This window comes from Oncorhynchus gorbuscha, linkage group LG19, assembly GCF_021184085.1.
Source record: "Oncorhynchus gorbuscha isolate QuinsamMale2020 ecotype Even-year linkage group LG19, OgorEven_v1.0, whole genome shotgun sequence".
In the NCBI taxonomy this organism is placed as follows: domain Eukaryota; kingdom Metazoa; phylum Chordata; class Actinopteri; order Salmoniformes; family Salmonidae; genus Oncorhynchus; species Oncorhynchus gorbuscha.
The window spans coordinates 67240795-67263294 of NC_060191.1; the positions used below are offsets into that span (position 1 = coordinate 67240795).

At 52.0% G+C, this 22500-nt stretch overlaps 1 protein-coding gene across 1 annotated transcript in view; it reads right to left on the reverse strand.

Moving 5' to 3' along the window:
* Positions 1-22500, reverse strand: part of clpb (caseinolytic mitochondrial matrix peptidase chaperone subunit B) — a 94826-nt gene that overhangs the window by 13120 nt on the left and 59206 nt on the right. Inside the window, exons 8-10 of the mRNA XM_046315604.1 lie at positions 11739-11816; positions 2231-2286; positions 2068-2112 (exon numbers count right to left, since the gene is read on the reverse strand). Coding sequence (XP_046171560.1) covers positions 2068-2112; positions 2231-2286; positions 11739-11816 — 179 coding nt within the window. The remainder of the gene's footprint in view (positions 1-2067; positions 2113-2230; positions 2287-11738; positions 11817-22500) is intronic.

Genomic DNA, 22500 nt, shown 5'->3' on the forward strand with positions numbered 1-22500 from the left:
AGAGATTGTGAGAGAGGGAGTGAGAGATAGAGACAGAAAGATAGGTGGGGAGAGGTGGGGAGCAAGGTAGAGAGATATTTTGAGAGAGAGAGGGAGAGAAAGAGACAGAGAGAGAGGTGGGGAGCAAGGTAGAGAGAGATTGTGAGAGAGGGAGCAAGGTAGAGAGAGATTGTGAGAGAGGGAGGGAGAGATAGAGACAGAGGGGGAGAGATTGTGAGAGAGGTAGGGAGCAAGGTAGAGAGAGATTGTGAGAGAGGGAGGGAGCAAGGTAGAGAGAGATTGTGAGAGAGGGAGGGAGAGATAGAGACAGAGAGAGAGGTGGAGAGAGATTGTGAGAGAGGGATGGAGCAATAGAGACAGAGAGAGATTATGAGAGAGGGAGGGAGAGATAGAGACAGAAAGAGAGGTAGAGAGAGATTGTGAGAGAGGGAGGGAGCAAGGTAACCTTTTTCAGGCGCATATAGAGACAGAGAGAGATTATGAGAGAGGGAGGGAGAGATAGAGACAGAAAGAGAGGTAGAGAGAGATTGTGAGAGAGGGATGGAGCAATAGAGACAGAGAGAGATTATGAGAGAGGGAGGGAGAGATAGAGACAGAAAGAGAGGTAGAGAGAGATTGTGAGAGAGGGAGGGAGAGAGAAAGAGACAGAAAGAGAGGTAGAGAGAGGTGGGGAGCAAGGTAGAGAGAGATTTTGAGAGAGGGAGGGAGAGATAGAGACAGAGAGAGAGAGGGGGAGAGATTGTGAGAGAGGGAGGGAGCAAGGTAGAGAGAGATTGTGAGAGAGGGAGGGAGAGATAGAAACAGAGAGAGATTGTGAGAGAGGGAGGGAGAGAGAGACAGAGAGAGAGAGAGGGGGAGAGATTGTGAGAGAGAGAGAGCGAAAGAGACAGAGAGAGAGGTGGAGAGAGGTGGGGAGCAAGGTAGAGAGAGATTGTGAGAGAGGGAGTGAGAGATAGAGACAGAAAGATAGGTGGGGAGAGGTGGGGAGCAAGGTAGAGAGATATTTTGAGAGAGAGAGGGAGAGAAAGAGACAGAGAGAGAGGTGGGGAGCAAGGTAGAGAGAGATTGTGAGAGAGGGAGCAAGGTAGAGAGAGATTGTGAGAGAGGGAGGGAGAGATAGAGACAGAGAGAGAGAGGGGGAGAGATTGTGAGAGAGGTAGGGAGCAAGGTAGAGAGAGATTGTGAGAGATGGAGGGAGCAAGGTAGAGAGAGATTGTGAGAGAGGGAGGGAGAGATAGAGACAGAGAGAGAGGTGGAGAGAGATTGTGAGAGAGGGATGGAGCAATAGAGACAGAGAGAGATTATGAGAGAGGGAGGGAGAGATAGAGACAGAAAGAGAGGTAGAGAGAGATTGTGAGAGAGGGAGGGAGCAAGGTAGAGAGAGATTGTGAGAGAGGGAGGGAGAGAGAAAGAGACAGAAAGAGAGGTAGAGAGAGGGAGGGAGCAAGGTAGAGAGAGATTGTGAGAGAGGGAGGGAGAGATAGAGACAGAGAGAGAGGTGGAGAGAGATTGTGAGAGAGGGAGGGAGAGATAGAAACAGAGAGAGATTGTGAGAGAGGGAGGGAGAGAGAGACAGAGAGAGAGAGAGGGGGAGAGATTGTGAGAGAGGGAGGGAGAGATAGACGGCGAGAGATGGCAGAGAGAAAGAGAGATGAAAAGGTAGAAATTGAGAGAGAATTATGATAACAGGTAGATTATTGAACTGAAGATGACGCCAGATGACTCCTTCCTCTGATACAAACACAATGTTTTGGGGCTGAATGGGAAGAGTGAGAGTTCTCTCCTTCAGAGAACATCGCCATGTGTTTCTGTGGGAACCTGGACACATCTCTTTGAATTGAATTGTGGGCGATGAGAGGTTAGACAGAGCCCAAGGATCGCTCAGTCAACACAGGGTTAAACTGTTCATGACAGAGACTGGGAAGCTGGTCCAAACGATGGCAGCAGATGATCCAGACGGGCCCTCGGCCACAGTAGAATAGTGTATCCCAGCCTGAGGACATTCCTGGCTGTGGGAACATGAAGTCTCTTCCTGGTTGTGGGAAAGTGTTATTGATGACGTCATACCTCGTGCTTCTCCTGGAACTCGGACATGTCCATGCGGATGAATCCCTGAGAGAAGAAGGGGCGTGGTTAATGAGCAGTAATGACACACGGGTACCATAGTATGATCAGTGTTGCTGATACCGTGTGACTTCAGCTTGGCTGTGTGAACGTGTGTGACTGTAACCTTTTTCAGGTCCTTGTGCATATAACGAGCCACCTGTTTGGCCAGCTCAGTCTTACCTGTGGGAAGAGGAGAACAGTAACCAATCAGAGTGCAGTATGGACAGAGCTTTGAATGTCAATGCTCTGACGAGAATCCACTGCCCAACCAAGCCTCTGACAATTCTAAAGATTATCTCACGTGAAGCTCTCAACATTGTAATGATGATCTGGGTGGAATCTCAGGTAGATCGATCTGCTGATTGGCTATGAGTTGTTGTCTCTGCTATCTGATTGGTGGATCAATAACGAGGAGGGTTGGTTGATGATGGTTTTGGAATCACTCACTCTCAAGCAGTAAAATATTCCTCTTATAAATATTAATCTCCATATAGACAGTCTGTGTGTACTATCTCCATATAGACAGTCTGTGTGTATTATCTCCATATAGACAGTCTGTGTGTACTATCTCCATATAGACAGTCTGTGTGTACTATCTCCATATAGACAGTCTGTGTGTATTATCTCCATATAGACAGTCTGTGTGTACTATCTCCATATAGACAGTCTGTGTGTACTATCTCCATATAGACAGTCTGTGTGTACTATCTCCATATAGACAGTCTGTGTGTACTATCTCCATATAGACAGTCTGTGTGTATTATCTCCATATAGACAGTCTGTGTGTATTATCTCCATATAGACAGTCTGTGTGTACTATCTCCATATAGACAGTCTGTGTGTATTATCTCCATATAGACAGTCTGTGTGTACTATCTCCATATAGACAGTCTGTGTGTATTATCTCCATATAGATGGTCTGTGTGTATTTACCCAGAACCATTGCTGCTGACTCTGTGTGTGTGTGTGTGAGAGAGGGATGTAGAGAGAGAGGGATGTAGACAGAGAGGGATGTAGAGAGAGAGGGATGTAGAGAGAGAGGGATGTAGAGAGAGAGGGATGTAGAGAGAGAGGGATGTAGAGAGAGAGGGCTGTAGAGAGAGAGGGCTGTAGAGAGAGATGGATGTAGAGAGAGAGGGATGTAGAGAGAGAGGGATGTAGAGAGAGATGGATGTAGAGAGAAGGATGTAGAGAGGGCTGTAGAGAGAGAGGGCTGTAGAGAGAGAGGGCTGTAGAGAGAGAGGGCTGTAGAGAGAGAGGGATGTAGAGAGAGAAGGATGTAGAGAGAGGAATGTAGAGAGAGAGGGCTGTAGAGAGAGAGGGCTGTAGAGAGAGATGGATGTAGAGAGAGATGGATGTAGAGAGAAGGATGTAGAGAGAAGGATGTAGAGAGGGCTGTAGAGAGATAGGGCTGTAGAGAGAGATGGATGTAGAGAGAGATGGATGTAGAGAGAAGGATGTAGAGAGAAGGATGTAGAGAGGGCTGTAGAGAGATAGGGCTGTAGAGAGAGATGGATGTAGAGAGAGATGGATGTAGAGAGAAGGATGTAGAGAGAAGGATGTAGAGAGGGCTGTAGAGAGAGAGGGCTGTAGAGAGAGAGGGTTGTAGAGAGAGAGGGATGTAGAGAGAGAAGGATGTAGAGAGAGAAGGATGTAGAGAGAGAGGGCTGTAGAGAGAGAGGGCTGTAGAGAGAGAGGGCTGTAGAGAGAGAGGGCTGTAGAGAGAGAGGGATGTAGATAGGGATGTAGAGAGAGAGGGATGTAGAGAGAGGGATGTAGAGAGAGAGGGATGTAGAGAGAGGGATGTAGAGAGAGGGATGTAGAGAGAGGGATGTAGAGAGAAGGATGTAGAGAGAGAGGGCTGTAGAGAGAGAGGGCTGTAGAGAGAGAGGGCTGTAGAGAGAGAGGGCTGTAGAGAGAGAGGGATGTAGAGAGAGAGGGATGTAGAGAGGGATGTAGAGAGATGGGTGTAGAGAGATGGGTGTAGAGAGATGGGTGTAGAGAGATGGGTGTAGAGAGATGGGTGTAGAGAAATGGGTGTAGAGAGATGGGTGTAGAGAGATGGGTGTAGAGAGATGGGTGTAGAGAGATGGGTGTAGAGAGATGGGTGTAGAGAGATGGGTGTAGAGAGATGGGTGTAGAGAGATGGGTGTAGAGAGAGGGATGTAGAGAGAGGGGATGTAGAGAGAGGGGATGTAGAGAGGTGTAGGGGATGTAGAGTGTAGGGGGATGTAGAGAGAGGGGTGTAGAGAGAGGGGTGTAGAGAGAGGGATGTAAGAGAGAGAGGGATGTAAGAGAGAGAGGGATGTAGAGAGAGAGGGATGTAGAGAGAGAGGGCTGTAGAGAGAGAGCTGTAGAGAGAGGGCTGTAGAGAGAGGGGTGTAGAGAGAGGGGTGTAGAGAGAGGGGTGTAGAGAGAGAGATGTAGAGACAGAGATGTAGAGAGATGGGTGTAGAGAGATGGGTGTAGAGAGAGGGGTGTAGAGAGAGGGGTGTAGAGAGGGGTGTAGAGAGAGGGTGAGAGAGGGTGTAGGGGAGGAGTGTAGAGGGTGTAGAGGAGTGTAGAGAGAGGGGTGTAGAGAGATGGGTGTAGAGGGGTGTAGAGAGAGGGGTGTAGAGAGGGGTGTAGAGAGAGAGAGGGTGTAGAGAGGGGTGAGAGAGGGGAGAGAGAGGGGTGTAGAGAGAGGGGTGTAGAGAGAGGGGTGTAGAGATGGGTGTAGAGATGGGTGTAGAGAGAGGGGTGTAGAGAGGGGTGTAGAGGGGTGTAGAGAGGGGTATAGAGAGAGGGATGTAGAGAGAGAGATGTAGAGATGTAGAGAGGGATGTAGAGAGAGGGATGTAGAGAGAGGGATGTAGAGAGAGGGATGTGTAGAGAGAGAGATGTAGAGAGAGGGATGTAGAGAGAGAGGGATGTAGAGAGAGAGGGATGTAGAGAGAGGGGTGTAGAGAGAGGGGGTGTAGAGAGAGGGGGTGTAGAGAGGGGGTGTAGAGAGGGGGTGTAGAGAGGGGGTGTAGAGAGGGGGGTGTAGAGAGATTTAGAGAGAGGGATGTAGAGAGAAGGATGTAGAGAGAGAGGGATGGAGAGAGGGATGGAGAGAGAGGGATGGAGAGAGAGGGATGGAGAGAGGGATGGAGAGAGAGGGATGGAGAGAGGGGGGGTGTAGAGAGGGGGTGTAGAGAGGGGGGTGTAGAGAGGGGTGTAGAGAGATGGGTGTAGAGAGATGGGTGTAGAGAGATGGGTAGAGAGAGATGGGAGAGATGGGTGTAGAGAGATGGGTGTAGAGAGAGGGGTGTAGAGAGAGGGATGTAGAGAGAGAGAGAGAGAGAGAGAGAGGGCTGTAGAGAGAGAGAGGGCTGTAGAGAGAGAGAGAGGGCTGTAGAGAGAGAGATGTAGAGAGAGAGAGGGATGTAGAGAGAGAGATGTAGAGAGAGAGAGAGATGTAGAGAGAGAGAGATGTAGAGAGAGGGATGTAGAGAGGGGTGTAGAGAGAGGGGTGTAGAGAGAGGGGTGTAGAGAGATGGGTGTAGAAAGATGGGTGTAGAGAGAGGGGTGTAGAGAGATGGGTGTAGAGAGATGGGTGTAGAGAGATGGGTGTAGAGAGATGGGTGTAGAGAGATGGGTGTAGAGAGATGGGTGTAGAGAGATGGGTGTAGAGAGATGGGTGTAGAGAGATGGGTGTAGAGAGAGGGATGTAGAGAGGGGGTGTAGAGAGGGGTGTAGAGAGAGGGCTGTAGAGAGATTTAGAGAGAGGGATGTAGAGAGGGATGTAGAGAGAGGGATGTAGAGAGATTTAGAGAGAGAGAGGGATGTAGAGAGAGAGGGATGTAGAGAGAGAGGGATGTAGAGAGAGAGGGATGTAGAGAGAGAGGGATGTAGAGAGAGAGGGCTATAGAGAGAGAGAGGGCTGTAGAGAGAGAGGGCTGTAGAGAGAGGGCTGTAGAGAGAGGGGTGGAGAGAGAGGGGTGAGAGAGAGAGGGCTGTAGAGAGAGAGGGCTGTAGAGAGAGAGAGAGAGAGAGGGCTGTAGAGAGAGAGGGATGTAGTAGAGAGAGGGATGTAGAGAGAGAGGGATGTAGAGAGAGAGGGCTGTAGAGAGAGAGAGATGGGTGTAGAGAGATGGGTGTAGAGAGAGGGGTGTAGAGAGAGGGGTGTAGAGAGAGGGGTGTAGAGAGAGGGGTGTAGAGAGATGGGTGTAGAGAGGGGGGTGTAGAGAGATGGGTGTAGAGAGATGGGTGTAGAGAGAGAGGATGTAGAGAGAGGGATGTAGAGAGAGAGGGAGAGAGAGAGAGGGCTGTAGAGAGAGAGATGTAGAGAGAGGGATGTAGAGAGAGAGGGATGTAGAGAGAGAGGGATGTAGAGAGAGGGCTGTAGAGAGAGGGGTATAGAGATGTAGAGAGATTTAGAGAGAGGGATGTAGGGAGATGGGTGTAGAGAGATGGGTGTAGAGAGATGGGTGTAGAGAGGGGGTGTAGAGAGGGGGGTGTAGAGAGAGGGGTGTAGAGAGATGGGTGTAGAGAGATGGGTGTAGAGAGATGGGTGTAGAGAGGGGGTGTAGAGAGGGGGTGTAGAGAGAGGGGGTGTAGAGAGATGGGTGTAGGGGTGTAGAGAGATGGGTGTAGAGAGAGGGATGTAGAGAGAGGGATGTAGAGAGAGAGAGAGAGAGGGCTGTAGAGAGATGTAGAGAGAGAGATGTAGAGAGAGAGAGATGTAGAGAGAGAGAGATGTAGAGAGAGAGAGATGAGAGAGAGAGAGATGTAGAGAGAGATGTAGAGAGGGCTGTAGAGAGGGATGTAGAGAGATTTAGAGAGAGGGATGTAGAGAGATGGGTATAGAGAGATGGGTGTAGAGAGGGGGTGTAGAGAGGGGGTGTAGAGAGGGGGTGTAGAGAGGGGGTGTAGAGAGGGGGTGTAGAGAGTGGGGGTGTAGAGAGGGGTGTAGAGAGGGGGTGTAGAGAGATGGGTGTAGAGAGATGGGTGTAGAGAGATGGGTGTAGAGAGAGGGATGTAGAGAGAGATGGATGTAGAGAGGGATGTAGAGAGAGGCTGTAGGAGCTGTAGAGAGAGAGGGCTGTAGAGAGAGAGGGCTGTAGAGAGAGAGATGTAGAGAGAGAGGGATGTAGAGAGAGAGGGATGTAGAGAGAGGGATGTAGAGAGAGAGAGGATGTAGAGAGAGAGGATGTAGAGAGGGGTGTAGAGAGAGAGAGGGATGTAGAGAGATGGGTGTAGAGAGAGATGGGTGTAGAGAGATGGGTGTAGAGAGATGGGTGTAGAGAGATGGGTGTAGAGAGAGAGGGTGTAGAGAGGGGGTGTAGAGAGGGAAGTGTAGAGAGATGGGTGTAGAGATGGGTGTAGAGAGATGGGTGTAGAGAGATGGGTGTAGAGATGGGTGTAGAGAGAGGGATGTAGAGAGATTTAGAGAGAGGGATGTAGAGAGAGGGATGTAGAGAGAGAGGGATGTAGATAGAGAGAGGGCTGTAGAGAGAGGGCTGTAGAGAGAGAGACGTAGAGAGAGAGGGATGTAGTAGAGAGAGGGATGTAGAGAGAGGGATGTAGAGAGAGGTATGGATGTAGAGAGAGGTATGGATGTAGAGAGAGGGCTGTAGAGAGAGAGAGGGATGTAGAGAGAGAGGGCTGTAGAGAGAGAGAGAGGGATGTAGAGAGAAGGATGTAGAGAGAGAGGGATGTAGTAGAGAGAGGGATGTAGAGAGAGGGATGGAGAGAGAGAGGGATGGAGAGAGGGATGGAGAGAGAGAGGGATGGAGAGAGAGGGGTGTAGAGAGAGGGGTGCAGAGAGGGGTGTAGAGAGAGGGGTGTAGAGAGATGGGTGTAGAGAGATGGGTGTAGAGAGATGGGTGTAGAGAGATGGGTGTAGAGAGATGGGTGTAGAGAGGGGTGTAGAGAGGGGTGTAGAGAGAGGGCTGTAGAGAGGGATGTAGAGAGGATGTAGAGAGGGATGTAGAGAGAGGGATGTAGAGAGAGGGGTTAGAGAGAGGGATGTAGAGAGATTTAGAGAGAGGGATGTAGAGAGATTTAGAGAGAGGGATGTAGAGAGAGAGGGCTGTAGAGAGAGGGCTGTAGAGAGAGAGGGCTGTAGAGAGAGAGGGCTGTAGAGAGAGAGGGCTGTAGAGAGAGAGGGCTATAGAGAGAGGCTGTAGAGAGAGAGAGAGATGTAGAGAGAGAGAGAGATGTAGAGAGAGAGAGAGATGTAGAGAGAGAGAGAGATGTAGAGAGAGGGCTGTAGAGAGGGGGGTATAGAGAGATTTAGAGAGAGGGATGTAGAGAGAAGGATGTAGAGAGATGGGTGTAGAGAGATGGGTGTAGAGAGATGGGTGTAGAGAGATGGGTGTAGAGAGATGGGTGTAGAGAGATGGGTGTAGAGAGGGGGTGTAGAGAGGTGTAGAGGGGTGTAGAGAGGGGTGTAGAGAGAGGGGGTGTAGAGAGAGGGGTGTAGAGAGGGGTGTAGAGAGATGGGTGTAGAGAGATGGGTGTAGAGAGATGGGTGTAGAGAGAGATGGGTGTAGAGAGATGGGTGTAGAGAGATGGGTGTAGAGAGATGGGTGTAGAGAGAGAGATGTAGAGAGATTTAGAGAGAGGGATGTAGAGAGATTTAGAGAGAGGGATGTAGAGAGGGATGTAGAGAGAGAGGGCTGTAGAGAGAGAGGGCTGTAGAGAGAGAGGGCTGTAGAGAGAGAGGGCTGTAGAGAGAGAGGGCTGTAGAGAGAGAGGGCTGTAGAGAGAGAGGGCTATAGAGAGAGAGGGCTATAGAGAGAGAGGGCTGTAGAGAGAGAGGGCTGTAGAGAGATAGGGATGTAGAGAGATAGGGACGTAGAGAGAGGGACGTAGAGAGAGGGACGTAGAGAGAGGGACGTAGAGAGAGGGGTGGAGAGAGAGGGGTGGAGAGAGAGGGGTGGAGAGAGAGGGCTGTAGAGAGAGAGGGATGTAGAGAGAGAGAGGGCTGTAGAGAGAGAGGGCTGTAGAGAGAGAGAGGGCTGTAGAGAGAGCTGTAGAGAGAGGGCTGTAGAGAGAGGGCTGTAGAGAGAGGGCTGTAGAGAGAGGGCTGTAGAGAGAGGGGTGTAGAGAGGGGTGTAGAGAGGGGTGTAGAGAGAGGGGTGTAGAGAGATGGGTGTAGAGAGATGGGTGTAGAGAGATGGGTGTAGAGAGATGGGTGTAGAGAGAGGGATGTAGAGAGAGGGATGTAGAGAGAGAGAGAGGGCTGTAGAGAGAGAGAGAGGGCTGTAGAGAGAGAGATGTAGACAGAGAGAGAGGGATGTAGAGAGAGAGATGTAGAGAGAGAGAGAGATGTAGAGAGAGAGAGAGATGTAGAGAGAGGGCTGTAGAGAGGGGGGTATAGAGAGATTTAGAGAGAGGGATGTAGAGAGAAGGATGTAGAGAGGGATGTAGAGAGATGGGTGTAGAGAGATGGGTGTAGAGAGATGGGTGTAGAGAGATGGGTGTAGAGAGGGGGTGTAGAGAGGGGGTGTAGAGAGGTGATGGGTGTAGAGAGATGGGTGTAGAGAGATGGGTGTAGAGAGATGGGTGTAGAGAGATGGGTGTAGAGAGATGGGTGTAGAGATGGGTTAGAGAGATTTAGAGAGAGGGATGTAGAGGGAGAGAGAGAGGGATGTAGAGAGAGAGAGGGATGTAGAGAGAGAGAGGGCTGTAGAGAGAGGGCTGAGAGGGCTGATGGAGAGAGAGAGGGATGTAGAGAGAGGGATGTAGAGAGAGAGGGTAGAGAGAGAGGGATGGATGTAGAGAGAGGGATGGATGTAGAGAGAGAGGGCTGTAGAGAGAGAGGGCTGTAGAGAGAGGGATGTAGAGAGGGATGGATGTAGAGAGAGGGATGGATGTAGAGAGAGGGATGGAGAGAGAGAGGGATGGAGAGAGAGGGATGTAGAGAGAGAGGGGTGGAGAGAGAGGGGTGGAGAGAGGGATGGAGAGAGAGGGATGTGATGAGAGAGAGGGGTGAGAGAGAGGGATGGAGAGAGAGGGATGGAGGGATGGAGGGATGTAGAGAGGGAGAGAGAGGGATGTAGAGAGGGGATGTAGAGAGGCTGTGAGAGAGGGCTGTAGAGAGAGGGCTGTAGAGAGATGGGTGAGAGGGATGTAGAGAGATGGGTGAGAGAGTGGAGGGGATGTAGAGAGGGGGTGTAGAGGATGTAGAGAGGGATGTAGAGAGATGTAGAGAGGGATGAGAGAGGGGTGTAGAGAGAGGGCTGTAGAGAGAGGGATGTAGAGAGAGGGATGTAGAGGGGTGTAGAGAGGGGGGGATGTAGAGAGGGGGTGTAGAGAGGGATGTAGAGAGATTTAGAGAGAGGGATGTAGAGAGAAGGATGTAGAGAGGGATGTAGAGAGAGGGGGAGAGATGTAGAGAGAGGGATGTAGAGAGAGGGATGTAGAGAGAGGGATGTAGAGAGAGGGCTGTAGAGAGAGGGCTGTAGAGAGAGGGATGTAGAGAGAGGGATGTAGAGAGAGGGCTGTAGAGAGAGAGGGATGCAGAGAGAGGGCTGTAGAGAGAGAGGGATGCAGAGAGAGGGCTGTAGAGAGAGAGGGATGTAGAGAGAGAGGGATGTAGAGAGAGAGGGATGGAGAGAGAGGGATGGATGGATGTAGAGAGAGAAGGATGTGGAGAGAGGGATGTGGAGAGAGGGGTGTAGAGAGAGGGGTGTAGAGAGAGGGGTGTAGAGAGATGGGTGTAGAGAGATGGGTGTAGAGAGATGGGTGAAGAGAGATGGGTGTAGAGAGATGGGTGTAGAGAGGGGGGTGTAGAGAGATTTAGAGAGAGGGATGTAGAGAGATTTAGAGAGAGGGATGTAGAGAGAGGGGTGTAGAGAGAGGGGTGTAGAGAGAGGGATGTAGAGAGGGATGTAGAGGGGGGGATGTAGAGAGGGGGTGTAGAGAGGGGGATAGAGAGGGGGTGTAGAGAGATTTAGAGAGAGGGATGTAGAGAGAAGGATGTAGAGAGGGATGTAGAGAGAGAGGGCTGTAGAGAGAGAGAGGGCTGTAGAGAGAGGGATGTAGAGAGAGGGATGTAGAGAGAGGGATGTAGAGAGAGGGCTGTAGAGAGAGGGATGTGGGATGTAGAGAGAGGGCTGTAGAGAGGGATGCAGAGAGAGGGCTGTAGAGAGAGAGGGATGTAGAGAGAGGGCTGTAGAGAGAGGAGATGCAGAGAGAGGGCTGTAGAGAGAGGGATGTAGAGAGGGATGTAGAGAGAGGGGTGTAGAGAGAGGGATGTAGAGAGAGGGATGTAGAGAGAGAGATGTAGAGAGGGGGGTGTAGAGAGGGGGTGTAGAGAGGGGGGTGTAGAGAGGGGGGTGTAGAGAGGGGGTGTAGAGAGATTTAGAGAGAGGGATGTAGAGAGGGATGTAGAGAGAGAGGGCTGTAGAGAGAGAGAGGGCTGTAGAGAGAGGGATGTAGAGAGAGGGATGTAGAGAGAGGGATGTAGAGAGAGGGATGTAGAGAGAGGGCTGTAGAGAGAGGGATGCAGAGAGGGATGTAGAGAGAGGGATGTAGAGAGAGAGGGATGCAGAGAGGGATGTAGAGAGAGAGGGATGTAGAGAGAGGGCTGTAGAGAGAGAGAGATGCAGAGAGAGGGCTGTAGAGAGAGAGGGATGTAGAGAGGGATGTAGAGGAGTTACCGATTCCAGAGGAGCCGAGGAAGAGGAAGACAAGGGGATGTTCTTCGTCATACCAGCCATTCTCCTTCCTCCTGATCGCTATAGACAGAGAGAGAGAGTGAGATGGTTAGAGAGAGAGAGAGAGAGAGAGAGAGATCTCTAAAGCTGTATCCATCAATGCCTCGGGAGGCAGGGGGATAATTATCACAGGCTATCCTGCCTCCCCACTCCCTCTCCCCCCGTCAACCCCCTTTCCCATCCTCCCTCAATCCCTTCTCCTCCCCTCCCCCTCTCTCAGTCAGTAGGGCCATTAGCCAGAGGTAATCGTGTTTGCCTCCCCGGCGCAGCCAAAGCTAAATCTGGTTAGCATGGATCTGAGCCTCTCTCTCTCACACACACACACACACACACACACACACACACACACACACACACACACACACACACACACACACACACACACACACACACACACACACACACACACACACACACACTACACACACACACACACAGAGAAGAGAGCCTTGCCTACCTTACCCAACCACCACCCCAGCAACCAACCCCCCCCCCCCCTCTCGGCAGGAGGGAGGGGGGAGGCACGGTAGGTGAGGGAGGGGGCGTGAGGGAGGAGAAAGGAGAAATAAAACACAGGGAACTTGGTCTGGTTCCAAAACACACATTACAATACATGTCTTCATATCTCAGTCTGGTTGGACAGGCAGCAGAGAGGACACTGTAGTTTCTCAACAACCACCACAATGAGTGTGTGCGTGTGTGTTATGTCCACTCTGTGAAAGAGAAACCCGTAGATCCACCTCTCCCTGTCGTAACAGCACACTCCACCCGTCAAAGTACAAACATCTCACTAAAACAGAAATAGAACAATAGAGGAAGAGAAGACGAGATGAGGAGAGAGGAAGAGAAGACAAGATGGGAGAGAGGAAGAGAAGACGAGATGGAGAGAGAGGAAGAGAAGACGAGATGGAGAGAGAGGAAGAGAAGACGAGATGGAGAGAGAGAGGAAGAGAAGACGAGATGGAGAGAGAGGAAGAGAAGACGAGATGGAGAGAGGAAGAGAAGACGAGATGGAGAGAGAGGAAGAGAAGACGAGATGGAGAGAGGAAGAGAAGACGAGATGGAGAGAGGAAGAGAAGACGAGATGGAGAGAGGAAGAGAAGACGAGATGGAGAGAGGAAGAGAAGACGAGATGGAGGGGAAGAGAAGACGAGATGGAGGGGAAGAGAAGACGAGATGAGGAGAGAGAGGAAGAGAAGACGAGATGAGGAGAGAGAGGAAGAGAAGACTAGATGAGGAGAGAGAGGAAGAGAAGACGAGATGAGGAGAGAGGAAGAGAAGACGAATTGGAGAGAGGAAGAGAAGACGAGATGGGGAGAGAGGAAGAGAAGACGAGATGGGGAAAGGGGACAAGACGAGATGAGGAGAGAGGAAGACGAGATGAGGAGAGAGGAAGAGAAGAGAGATTGGAGAGGAAGAGATGGATTGAGAGGAAGAGAAGACGGATGGAGAGAGAGGAAGAGAAAAGATTGAGAGAAGGAAGAGAAGTGAGATGGAGAGAGAGGAAGAGAATACGAGATGGAGAGAGACAGGCTAGACGAGATGAGAGAGAGGAAGAGAAGCGAGATGGAGAGAGAGAGTCTGTGAAGTGTGAGATGGAGAGTGTGTGTTAAACAGACTGAATGACAGTGTAACGAGATGGAGAGAGGAAGAGTGACTGATTGATGGAGAGAGACAAGAGAAGACATGTTGGAGAAGAGGAAGAGAACACAGATGGACAGAGAGGAAGAGAAGACGAGTTCTAGAGAGGAACACACACACACACACACACACAACACAAGAGAAGACGAGATGGAGAGAGGAAGAGAAGACGAGATGGAGAGAGGAAGAGAAGATGAGATGGAGAGAGGAAGAGAAGTCGAGATGGAGAGAGAGGAAGAGAAGACGAGATGAGGAGAAGATGAGATGAGGAGAGAGGAAGAGAAGACGAGATGGAGAGAGGAACGGAGAGATTAAGGAGGTTGAGTTAAAAGGGGACACAGGGGTTGAGGGAAATAAGAGAGAGGGAGAGATATGAGAGTTGGTAGAGAGATGGATTGAGAGAATGAGAGACGGAGGAATTGGTAGAGAGATAAATTGAGAGAAGGAAGAGTGATTGTCGTGAAGATGAATACTGACGCCCACAGGCTATACTTCTACGAGCCAGTCTGAGTTACTACTGTCTGTGTGTGTGTGTGTGTGTGTGTTAAACAGACTGAATGACAGTGTAACCTGCAGAAGAGAGTGTCTGTGTTTAGCTGATTGACTTTGGCAGAAGGACACACTGACAGCCCTCAAAGGACATGTTCTAGAACAAGAACAGTACAACACACACACACACACACACACACACACACACACACACACACACACACACACACACACACACACACACACACACACACACACACACACACACACACACACACACACACACACACACACACACCCCCCCCCGTGGTACTGACCAGGTCTGCTAGGGTACAATAACTTCTAGCCTGAGAGCTGAAAAAGGATCAATCTACTCCTTCCTGTGTGTGTGTGAGTGGTGTGTGTGTGAGTGGTGTGTGTGTGAGTGGTGTGTGTGTGAGTGGTGTGTGTGTGAGTGGTGTGTGTGTGCGTGAGTGAAAGAAACAGAGTAAAGTCCAATAGATTCTTCCCTCTCCAAACAGAGACAGTGTTTGTAGCCAGAGGTCAGTCATGGGTCATCCAGGAGGAACCTGCAACTAGTTCTCTGTCCCTCCCGTCTCTGCCCCTCCCGTCTCCAGTCTCTGTCCCTCCCGTCTCTGCCCCTCCCGTCTCCAGTCTCTGTCCCTCCCGTCTCTGTCCCTCCCGTCTCTGTCCCTCCCGTCTCTGCCCCTCCCGTCTCCAGTCTCTGTCCTCCCGTCTCTGTCCCTCCCGTCTCTGTCCCTCCCGTCTCTGCCCCTCCCGTCTCCAGTCTCTGTCCCTCCCGTCTCTGTCCCTCCCGTCTCTGTCCCTCCCGTCTCTGCCCCTCCCGTCTCCAGTCTCTGTCCCTCCCGTCTCTGTCCCTCCCGTCTCTGTCCCTCCCGTCTCTGCCCCTCCCGTCTCCAGTCTCTGTCCCTCCCGTCTCTGTCCCTCCCGTCTCTGTCCCTCCCGTCTCTGCCCCTCCCGTCTCCAGTCTCTGTCCCTCCCGTCTCTGCCCCTCCCGTCTCCAGTCTCTGTCCATCCAGTCTCCAGTCCCTCCAGTCTCTGCCCATCCCGTCTCCAGTCCCTCCCGTCTCCAGTTTCTGTCCATCCAGTCTCTGTCCATCCAGTCTCTGTCCATCCAGTCTCTGTCCATCCAGTCTCCAGTCCCTCCCGTCTCTGTCCATCCAGTCTCCAGTCTCTGCCCATCCAGTCTCCAGTCCCTCCCGTCTCTGCCCCTCCCGTCTCCAGTCTCTGTCCATCCAGTCTCCAGTCCCTCCAGTCTCTGTCCATCCAGTCTCCAGTCCCTCCAGTCTCTGCCCATCCCGTCTCCAGTCCCTCCCGTCTCCAGTTTCTGTCCATCCAGTCTCTGTCCCTCCCGTCTCTGCCCCTCCCGTCTCCAGTTTCTGTCCATCCAGTCTCTGTCCATCCAGTCTCTGTCCATCCAGTCTCTGTCCATCCAGTCTCCAGTCTCTGCCCATCCAGTCTCCAGTCCCTCCCGTCTCCAGTCCCTCCCGTCTCCAGTCCCTCCCGTCTCCAGTCCCTCCCGTCTCCAGTCCCTCCCGTCTCCAGTCCCTCCCGTCTCCAGTCCCTCCCGTCTCCAGTCCCTCCCGTCTCCAGTCCCTCCCGTCTCCAGTCCCTCCCGTCTCCGCCCCTCCCGTCTCCGCCCCTCCCGTCTCCGCCCCTCCCGTCTCCGCCCCTCCCGTCTCCGCCCCTCCCGTCTCCGCCCCTCCCGTCTCCGTCCCTCCCGTCTCCCGTCTCCGTCCCTCCCGTCTCCCGTCTCCGCCCCTCCCGTCTCCCGTCTCTGCCCCTCCCGTCTCCCGTCTCCGCCCCTCCCGTCTCCCGTCTCTGCCCCTCCCGTCTCCCGTCTCTGCCCCTCCCGTCTCCCGTCTCTGCCCCTCCCGTCTCCCGTCTCTGCTCCTCCCGTCTCCCGTCTCTGCCCCTCCCGTCTCCCGTCTCTGCCCCTCCCGTCTCCCGTCTCTGTCCCTCCCGTCTCTGTCCCTCCCGTCTCTGTCCCTCCCGTCTCTGTCCCTCCCGTCTCTGTCCCTCCCGTCTCTGTCCCTCCCGTCTCTGTCCCTCCCGTCTCCCGTCTCTGTCCCTCCCGTCTCCCGTCTCTGCCCCTCCCGTCTCTGCCCCTCCCGTCCCTGTCCCTCCCCCTCCCGTCTCTGCCCCTCCCGTCCCTGTCCCTCCAGTCTCCCGTCTCTGTCCCTCCAGTCTCCCCTCTGTCCCTCCAGTCTCCCCTCTGTCCCTCCAGTCTCCCCTCTGTCCCTCCAGTCTCCTGTCCCTCCAGTCTCCTGTCCCTCCAGTCTCCGTCCCTCCAGTCTCCGTCCCTCCAGTCTCCTGTCCCTCCAGTCTCCTGTCCCTCCAGTCTCCGTCCCTCCAGTCTCCTGTCCCTCCAGTCTCCGTCCCTCCAGTCTCCGTCCCTCCAGTCTCCTGTCCCTCCCGTCTCTGCCCCTCCCGTCTCCCGTCTCTGCCCCTCCCGTCTCCCGTCTCTGCCCCTCCCGTCTCTGTCCCTCCCGTCTCTGTCCCTCCCGTCTCTGTCCCTCCCGTCTCTGTCCCTCCCGTCTCTGTCCCTCCCGTCTCCCGTCTCTGTCCCTCCCCGTCTCTGTCCCTCCCGTCTCCCGTCTCTGCCCCTCCCGTCTCTGCCCCTCCCGTCCCTGTCCCTCCCCCTCCCGTCTCTGCCCCTCCCGTCCCTGTCCCTCCAGTCTCCCGTCTCTGTCCCTCCAGTCTCCCCTCTGTCCCTCCAGTCTCCCCTCTGTCCCTCCAGTCTCCTGTCCCTCCAGTCTCCTGTCCCTCCAGTCTCCTGTCCCTCCAGTCTCCTGTCCCTCCAGTCTCCTGTCCCTCCAGTCTCCTGTCCCTCCAGTCTCCTGTCCCTCCAGTCTCCGTCCCTCCAGTCTCCTGTCCCTCCAGTCTCCGTCCCTCCAGTCTCCCATCTCTCTCTTTCAACTCAATTTAAGGGCTTTATTGGCATGAGAAACATATGTTAACATTGCCAAATCAAGTGAACTAGATAATAAACAAAAGTGAAATAAACAAAAAATGAACAGTAAACATTACACTCAGAAAAGTTTCAAAATAATAGAGACATTTCAAATGTCATTATGGCTATGTACAGTGTTATAACAACGTACAAATAGTTAAAGTACAAAATGGAAAATAAATAAATAAATATGGGTTGTATTTACAATGGTGTTTGTTCTTCACTGGTTGCCCTTTTATTGTGGCAACAGGTCACACATCTTGCTGCTGTGATGGCTGTCTCTCTGATCTATTTCTCTCATCTCCTTCTCTGTCTCTCTCATCTCCTTCTCTGTCTCTCTCATCTCCTTCTCTGTCTCTCTCATCTCCTTCTCTGTCTCTCTCATCTCCTTCTCTGTGTCTCATCTCCTTCTCTGTCTCTCTCATCTCCTTCTCTGTCTCTCTCATCTCCTTCTCTGTCTCTCTCATCTCCTTCTCTGTCTCTCTCATCTCCTTCTCTGTCTCTCTCATCTCCTTCTCTGTCTCTCTCATCTCCTTCTCTGTCTCTCTGATCTATTTATATCATCTCCTTCTCTCTGTCTCTCATCTCCTTCTCTCTGTCTCTCATCTCCTTCTCAGTCTCTCTCATCTCCTTCTCCGTCTCTCTCATCTCCTTCTCCGTCTCTCTCATCTCCTTCTCTGTCTCTCTCATCTCCTTCTCCGTCTCTCTCATCTCCTTCTCTGTCTCTCTCATCTCCTTCTCTGTCTCTCATCTCCTTCTCTGTCTCTCTCATCTCCTTCTCCGTCTCTCTCATCTCCTTCTCCGTCTCTCTCATCTCCTTCTCCGTCTCTCTCATCTCCTTCTCCGTCTCTCTCATCTCCTTCTCTGTCTCTCTCATCTCTCTCTGTCTCCTGTTTCTCTCATCTCTCCTTCTCCATCTCCTTCTCTCTGTCTCCTTCTCCAGTCTCTCTCATCTCCTTCTCCGTCTCTCTCATCTCCTTCTCCGTCTCTCTCATCTCTCTCTTCTCTCATCTCCTCTCTGTCTCCTCTCTCCGTCTCTCTCGTCTCCTTCTCCGTCTCCTCTCCGTCTCTCTCATCTTCTCCGTCTCTCTCATCTCTCCTTCTCCATCTCTCTCGTCTCTCTCATCTCCTTCTCCGTCTCTCTCGTCTCCTTCTCCGTCTCTCTCATCTCCTTCTCCGTCTCTCTCTCATCTCCTTCTCCGTCTCTCTCATCTCCTTCTCCGTCTCTCTCATCTCCTTCTCTCGTCTCTCTCATCTCCTCTCCTTCTCTGTCTCTCTCATCTCCTTCTCTGTCTCTCTCATCTCCTTCTCTGTCTCTCTCATCTCCTTCTCTGTCTCTCTCATCTCCTTCTCTGTCTCTCTCATCTCCTTCTCTGTCTCTCTCATCTCCTTCTCTGTCTCTTCATCTCCTTCTCTGTCTCTCTCATCTCCTTCTCTGTCTCTCTCATCTCCTTCTCTGTCTCTCTCATCTCCTTCTCTGTCTCTCATCTCCTTCTCTGTCTCTCATCTCCTTCTCTGTCTCTCATCTCCTTCTCTGTCTCTCATCTCCTTCTCTGTCTCTCTCATCTCCTTCTCTGTCTCTCTCATCTCCTTCTCTGTCTCTCTCATCTCCTTCTCTGTCTCTCTCATCTCCTTCTCTGTCTCTCTCATCTCCTTCTCTGTCTCTCTCATCTCCTTCTCTGTCTCTCTCATCTCCTTCTCTGTCTCTCATCTCCTTCTCTGTCTCTCTCATCTCCTTCTCTGTCTCTCATCTCCTTCTCCGTCTCTCTCATCTCCTTCTCCGTCTCTCTCATCTCCTTCTCTGTCTCTCTCATCTCCTTCTCTGTCTCTCTCATCTCCTTCTCTGTCTCGCTCATCTCCTTCTCTGTCTCTCTGATCTCCTTCTCTGTCTCTCTGATCTCCTTCTCTGTCTCTCTCCGTCTCTCTCATCTCCTTCTCCGTCTCTCTCATCTCCTTCTCAGTCTCTCTCATCTCCTTCTCCGTCTCTCTCATCTCCTTCTCCGTCTCTCTCATCTCCTTCTCCGTCTCTCTCATCTCCTTCTCCGTCTCTCTCATCTCCTTCTCCGTCTCTCTCATCTCCTTCTCCGTCTCTCTCATCTCCTTCTCCGTCTCTCTCATCTCCTTCTCCGTCTCTCTCATCTCCTTCTCTGTCTCTCTCATCTCCTTCTCTGTCTCTCTCATCTCCTTCTCTGTCTCTCATCTCCTTCTCTGTCTCTCTCATCTCCTTCTCTGTCTCTCTCATCTCCTTCTCTGTCTCTCTCATCTCCTTCTCTGTCTCTCTCATCTCCTTCTCTGTCTCTCTCATCTCCTTCTCTGTCTCTCTCATCTCCTTCTCTGTGTCTCTCTTATATATTTCTCTATTGATCACTCTCCTTCTCATCTTATTCTCTCTCTTCCTTTCTGTCACACTCTTATCCCTCCAGGCCGTCGGGTGCTTGTAAAAAGCATTAGCTAGAGCTGTCAGTGTGTGTCCTCACCACTCCTCTCTTCGTGTTGTTGCTGATCATCACCATCATCCCTCAGTCTGTTAGCTGATATTTTCACTGTGTGTGTGTGATATTTTCACTGTGTGTGTGTGTGTGTGTGTGATCGTGCATGTGTGAGACCGTGTGTGTGTGATATATTCACTGTGTGTGTGATAGTGCGTGTGTGTGATATATTCACTGTGTGTGTGTGTGTGTGTGTGTGTGATCGTGCATGTGTGAGAACGTGTGTGTGTGATATATTCACTGTGTGTGTGTGTGATCGTGTGTGTGTGTTTGTATGTGTGTGATATATTCACTGTGTGTGTGTGATATTTTCACCGTGTGTGTGTTTGTATGTGTGTGATATATTCACTGTGTGTGTGTGATATATTCAGTGTGTGTGTGTGTTTGTATGTGTGTGATATATTCACTGTATTACTTCACAGGGATCAATAAGCTCTTCCTTTATCGCCGTGGTGATGTGTCTCAGATTGCTTTCAGGACAATTTGCCACGGCAACAACCACCATTCATCACATCAGCCACAGAGACATCGACTACTGCCCTGCCTGGACCACAGCTCCCAGCATGCAATCTGCTCTGCCTGCTGCCACTGACTACACATCCCAGCATTCCCACTGATAATGGGGGTGTTCCAGGATGTTGTGTTTGTCATCACACAGCCAGTGGACCCTGCTGCTGTTCCTACTGACAAGACAAACACATTCACATAGTGGACCAGAACATCACCAGACATTCTAAACAGAACACATTCACATAGTGGACCAGAACATCACCAGACATTCTAAACAGAACACATTCACATAGTGCCACATGTCTTTCCACTGTTGTGTTGCAGTAGGGTTGTTATTGCCATTAGACAACTACTGTGCAGCTCTGGACTGGTACAAGGTACCTAAGCAACCGCAGACACAGAAGCCTCACTCCACACAAACTCTGTGTGTCTCAGCGATCGATACACAGCCTCCATGGAGCCACAATTTAATATCAGCTATTTACTGGCCTCTACCTTGTTGTACTCGAAGTCATCTCCCCTCCTCTTCTCTCTCTCCCCTCCTCTTCTCTCTCTCCCCTCCTCTTCTCTCTCTCCCTCCCTCCTCTTCTCTCTCTCCCTCCCTCCTCTTGCCAACAGTCCTCTCTTTCTCCATCTCTCTTGCCAACTCTCCCTTCTCTCTCTCCCTCCCTTGCTCCCACCCTCACCAGATTGCATCACTTCCTCCAGGAAGACATTGACACAGGAAAGAACAGGAGGAGAGGTAGAGATGAAGGGCGGGAAGGAGTCATTGAAAGATGGAAGGGAGAAAATGAACAGAAAGGCAAAGAGAGGGGGAGAGCGGGAATTGGAGAGAAAGATGGAGAGACGGAAGGGGGAGGGAGAGATTCAGAGAGGTCTGGATTATGTCTCTCTGTAATCGTGTTAGTTGGCGGCTCGAGGCCTGGCCTCTCCAGCTGTTCAACACACACACACACACACACACACACACACACACACACACACACACACACACACACACACACACACACACACACACACACACACACACACACACACACACACACACACACACACACACACACACACACACAACCTGTGTCTGCCTGATGGACAGCTCATTCATCACAATTAACCAATTACAGCCTCTGCCTGCCTGACTGAGAAAGAGGGAGAGAAAGAGAGAGAGAGGGGGAGAGTGAGAAAGAGAGAGAAAGAGACGGGGAGATAGACACACAGATAGAGAGGGGGGAGAGAGAAAGGGAGAGGGAGAGACCGAGAGAGAGACAGAGATAGAAAGACCGAGAGAGAGACAGACTGAGAGAGAGACAGACAGAGACATACAGATAGAGAGGGGGAAAGAGACAGAGCGCGAGACAATGGGAGAGGGGAGCGAGAGACAGTGCGTGAGTCAATGGGAGAGGGGAGAGAGAGACAGAGCACTCAGACAATGGGAGAGGGGAGAGAGAGACAGAGCACGAGTCAATGGGAGAGGGGAGAAAGAGCGCGAGACAATGGGAGAGGGGAGAGAGAGACAGAGCGCGAGACAATGGGAGAGGGGAGAAAGAGACAGTGCGCGAGACAATGGGAGAGGGGAGAAAGAGACAGCGCGAGACAATGGGAGAGGGGAGAAAGAGACAGTGCGCGAGACAATGGGAGAGAGAGACAGTGCGCGAGACAATGGGAGAGGGGAGAGAGAGACAGTGCGCGAGACAATGGGAGAGAGAGACAGTGCGCGAGACAATGGGAGAGGGGAGAGAGAGACTGTGCGTGAGACAATGGGAGAGGGGAGAGAGAGACTGTGCGTGAGACAATGGGAGAGGGGAGAGAGAGACTGTGCGTGAGACAATGGGAGAGGGGAGAGAGAGACTGTGCGTGAGACAATGGGAGAGGGGAGAGAGAGACTGTGCGTGAGACAATGGGAGAGAGAGACAGTGCGCGAGACAATGGGAGAGGGGAGAGAGAGACAGTGCGCGAGACAATGGGAGAGAGAGACAGTGCGCGAGACAATGGGAGAGGGGAGAAAGAGACAGAGCGCGAGACAATGGGAGAGAGAGACAGTGCGCGAGACAATGGGAGAGAGAGACAGTGCACGAGACAATGGGAGAGAGAGACAGTGCGCGAGACAATGGGAGAGGGGAGAGAGAGACAGTGCGCGAGACAATGGGAGAGAGAGACAGTGCGCGAGACAATGGGAGAGGGGAGAGAGAGACTGTGCGTGAGACAATGGGAGAGGGGAGAGAGAGACTGTGCGTGAGACAATGGGAGAGGGGAGAGAGAGACTGTGCGTGAGACAATGGGAGAGGGGAGAGAGAGACTGTGCGTGAGACAATGGGAGAGGGGAGAGAGAGACTGTGCGTGAGACAATGGGAGAGAGAGACAGTGCGCGAGACAATGGGAGAGGGGAGAGAGAGACAGTGCGCGAGACAATGGGAGAGAGAGACAGTGCGCGAGACAATGGGAGAGGGGAGAAAGAGACAGAGCGCGAGACAATGGGAGAGAGAGACAGTGCGCGAGACAATGGGAGAGAGAGACAGTGCACGAGACAATGGGAGAGAGAGACAGTGCGCGAGACAATGGGAGAGGGGAGAGCGAGACAGTGCGTGAGACAATGGGAGAGAGA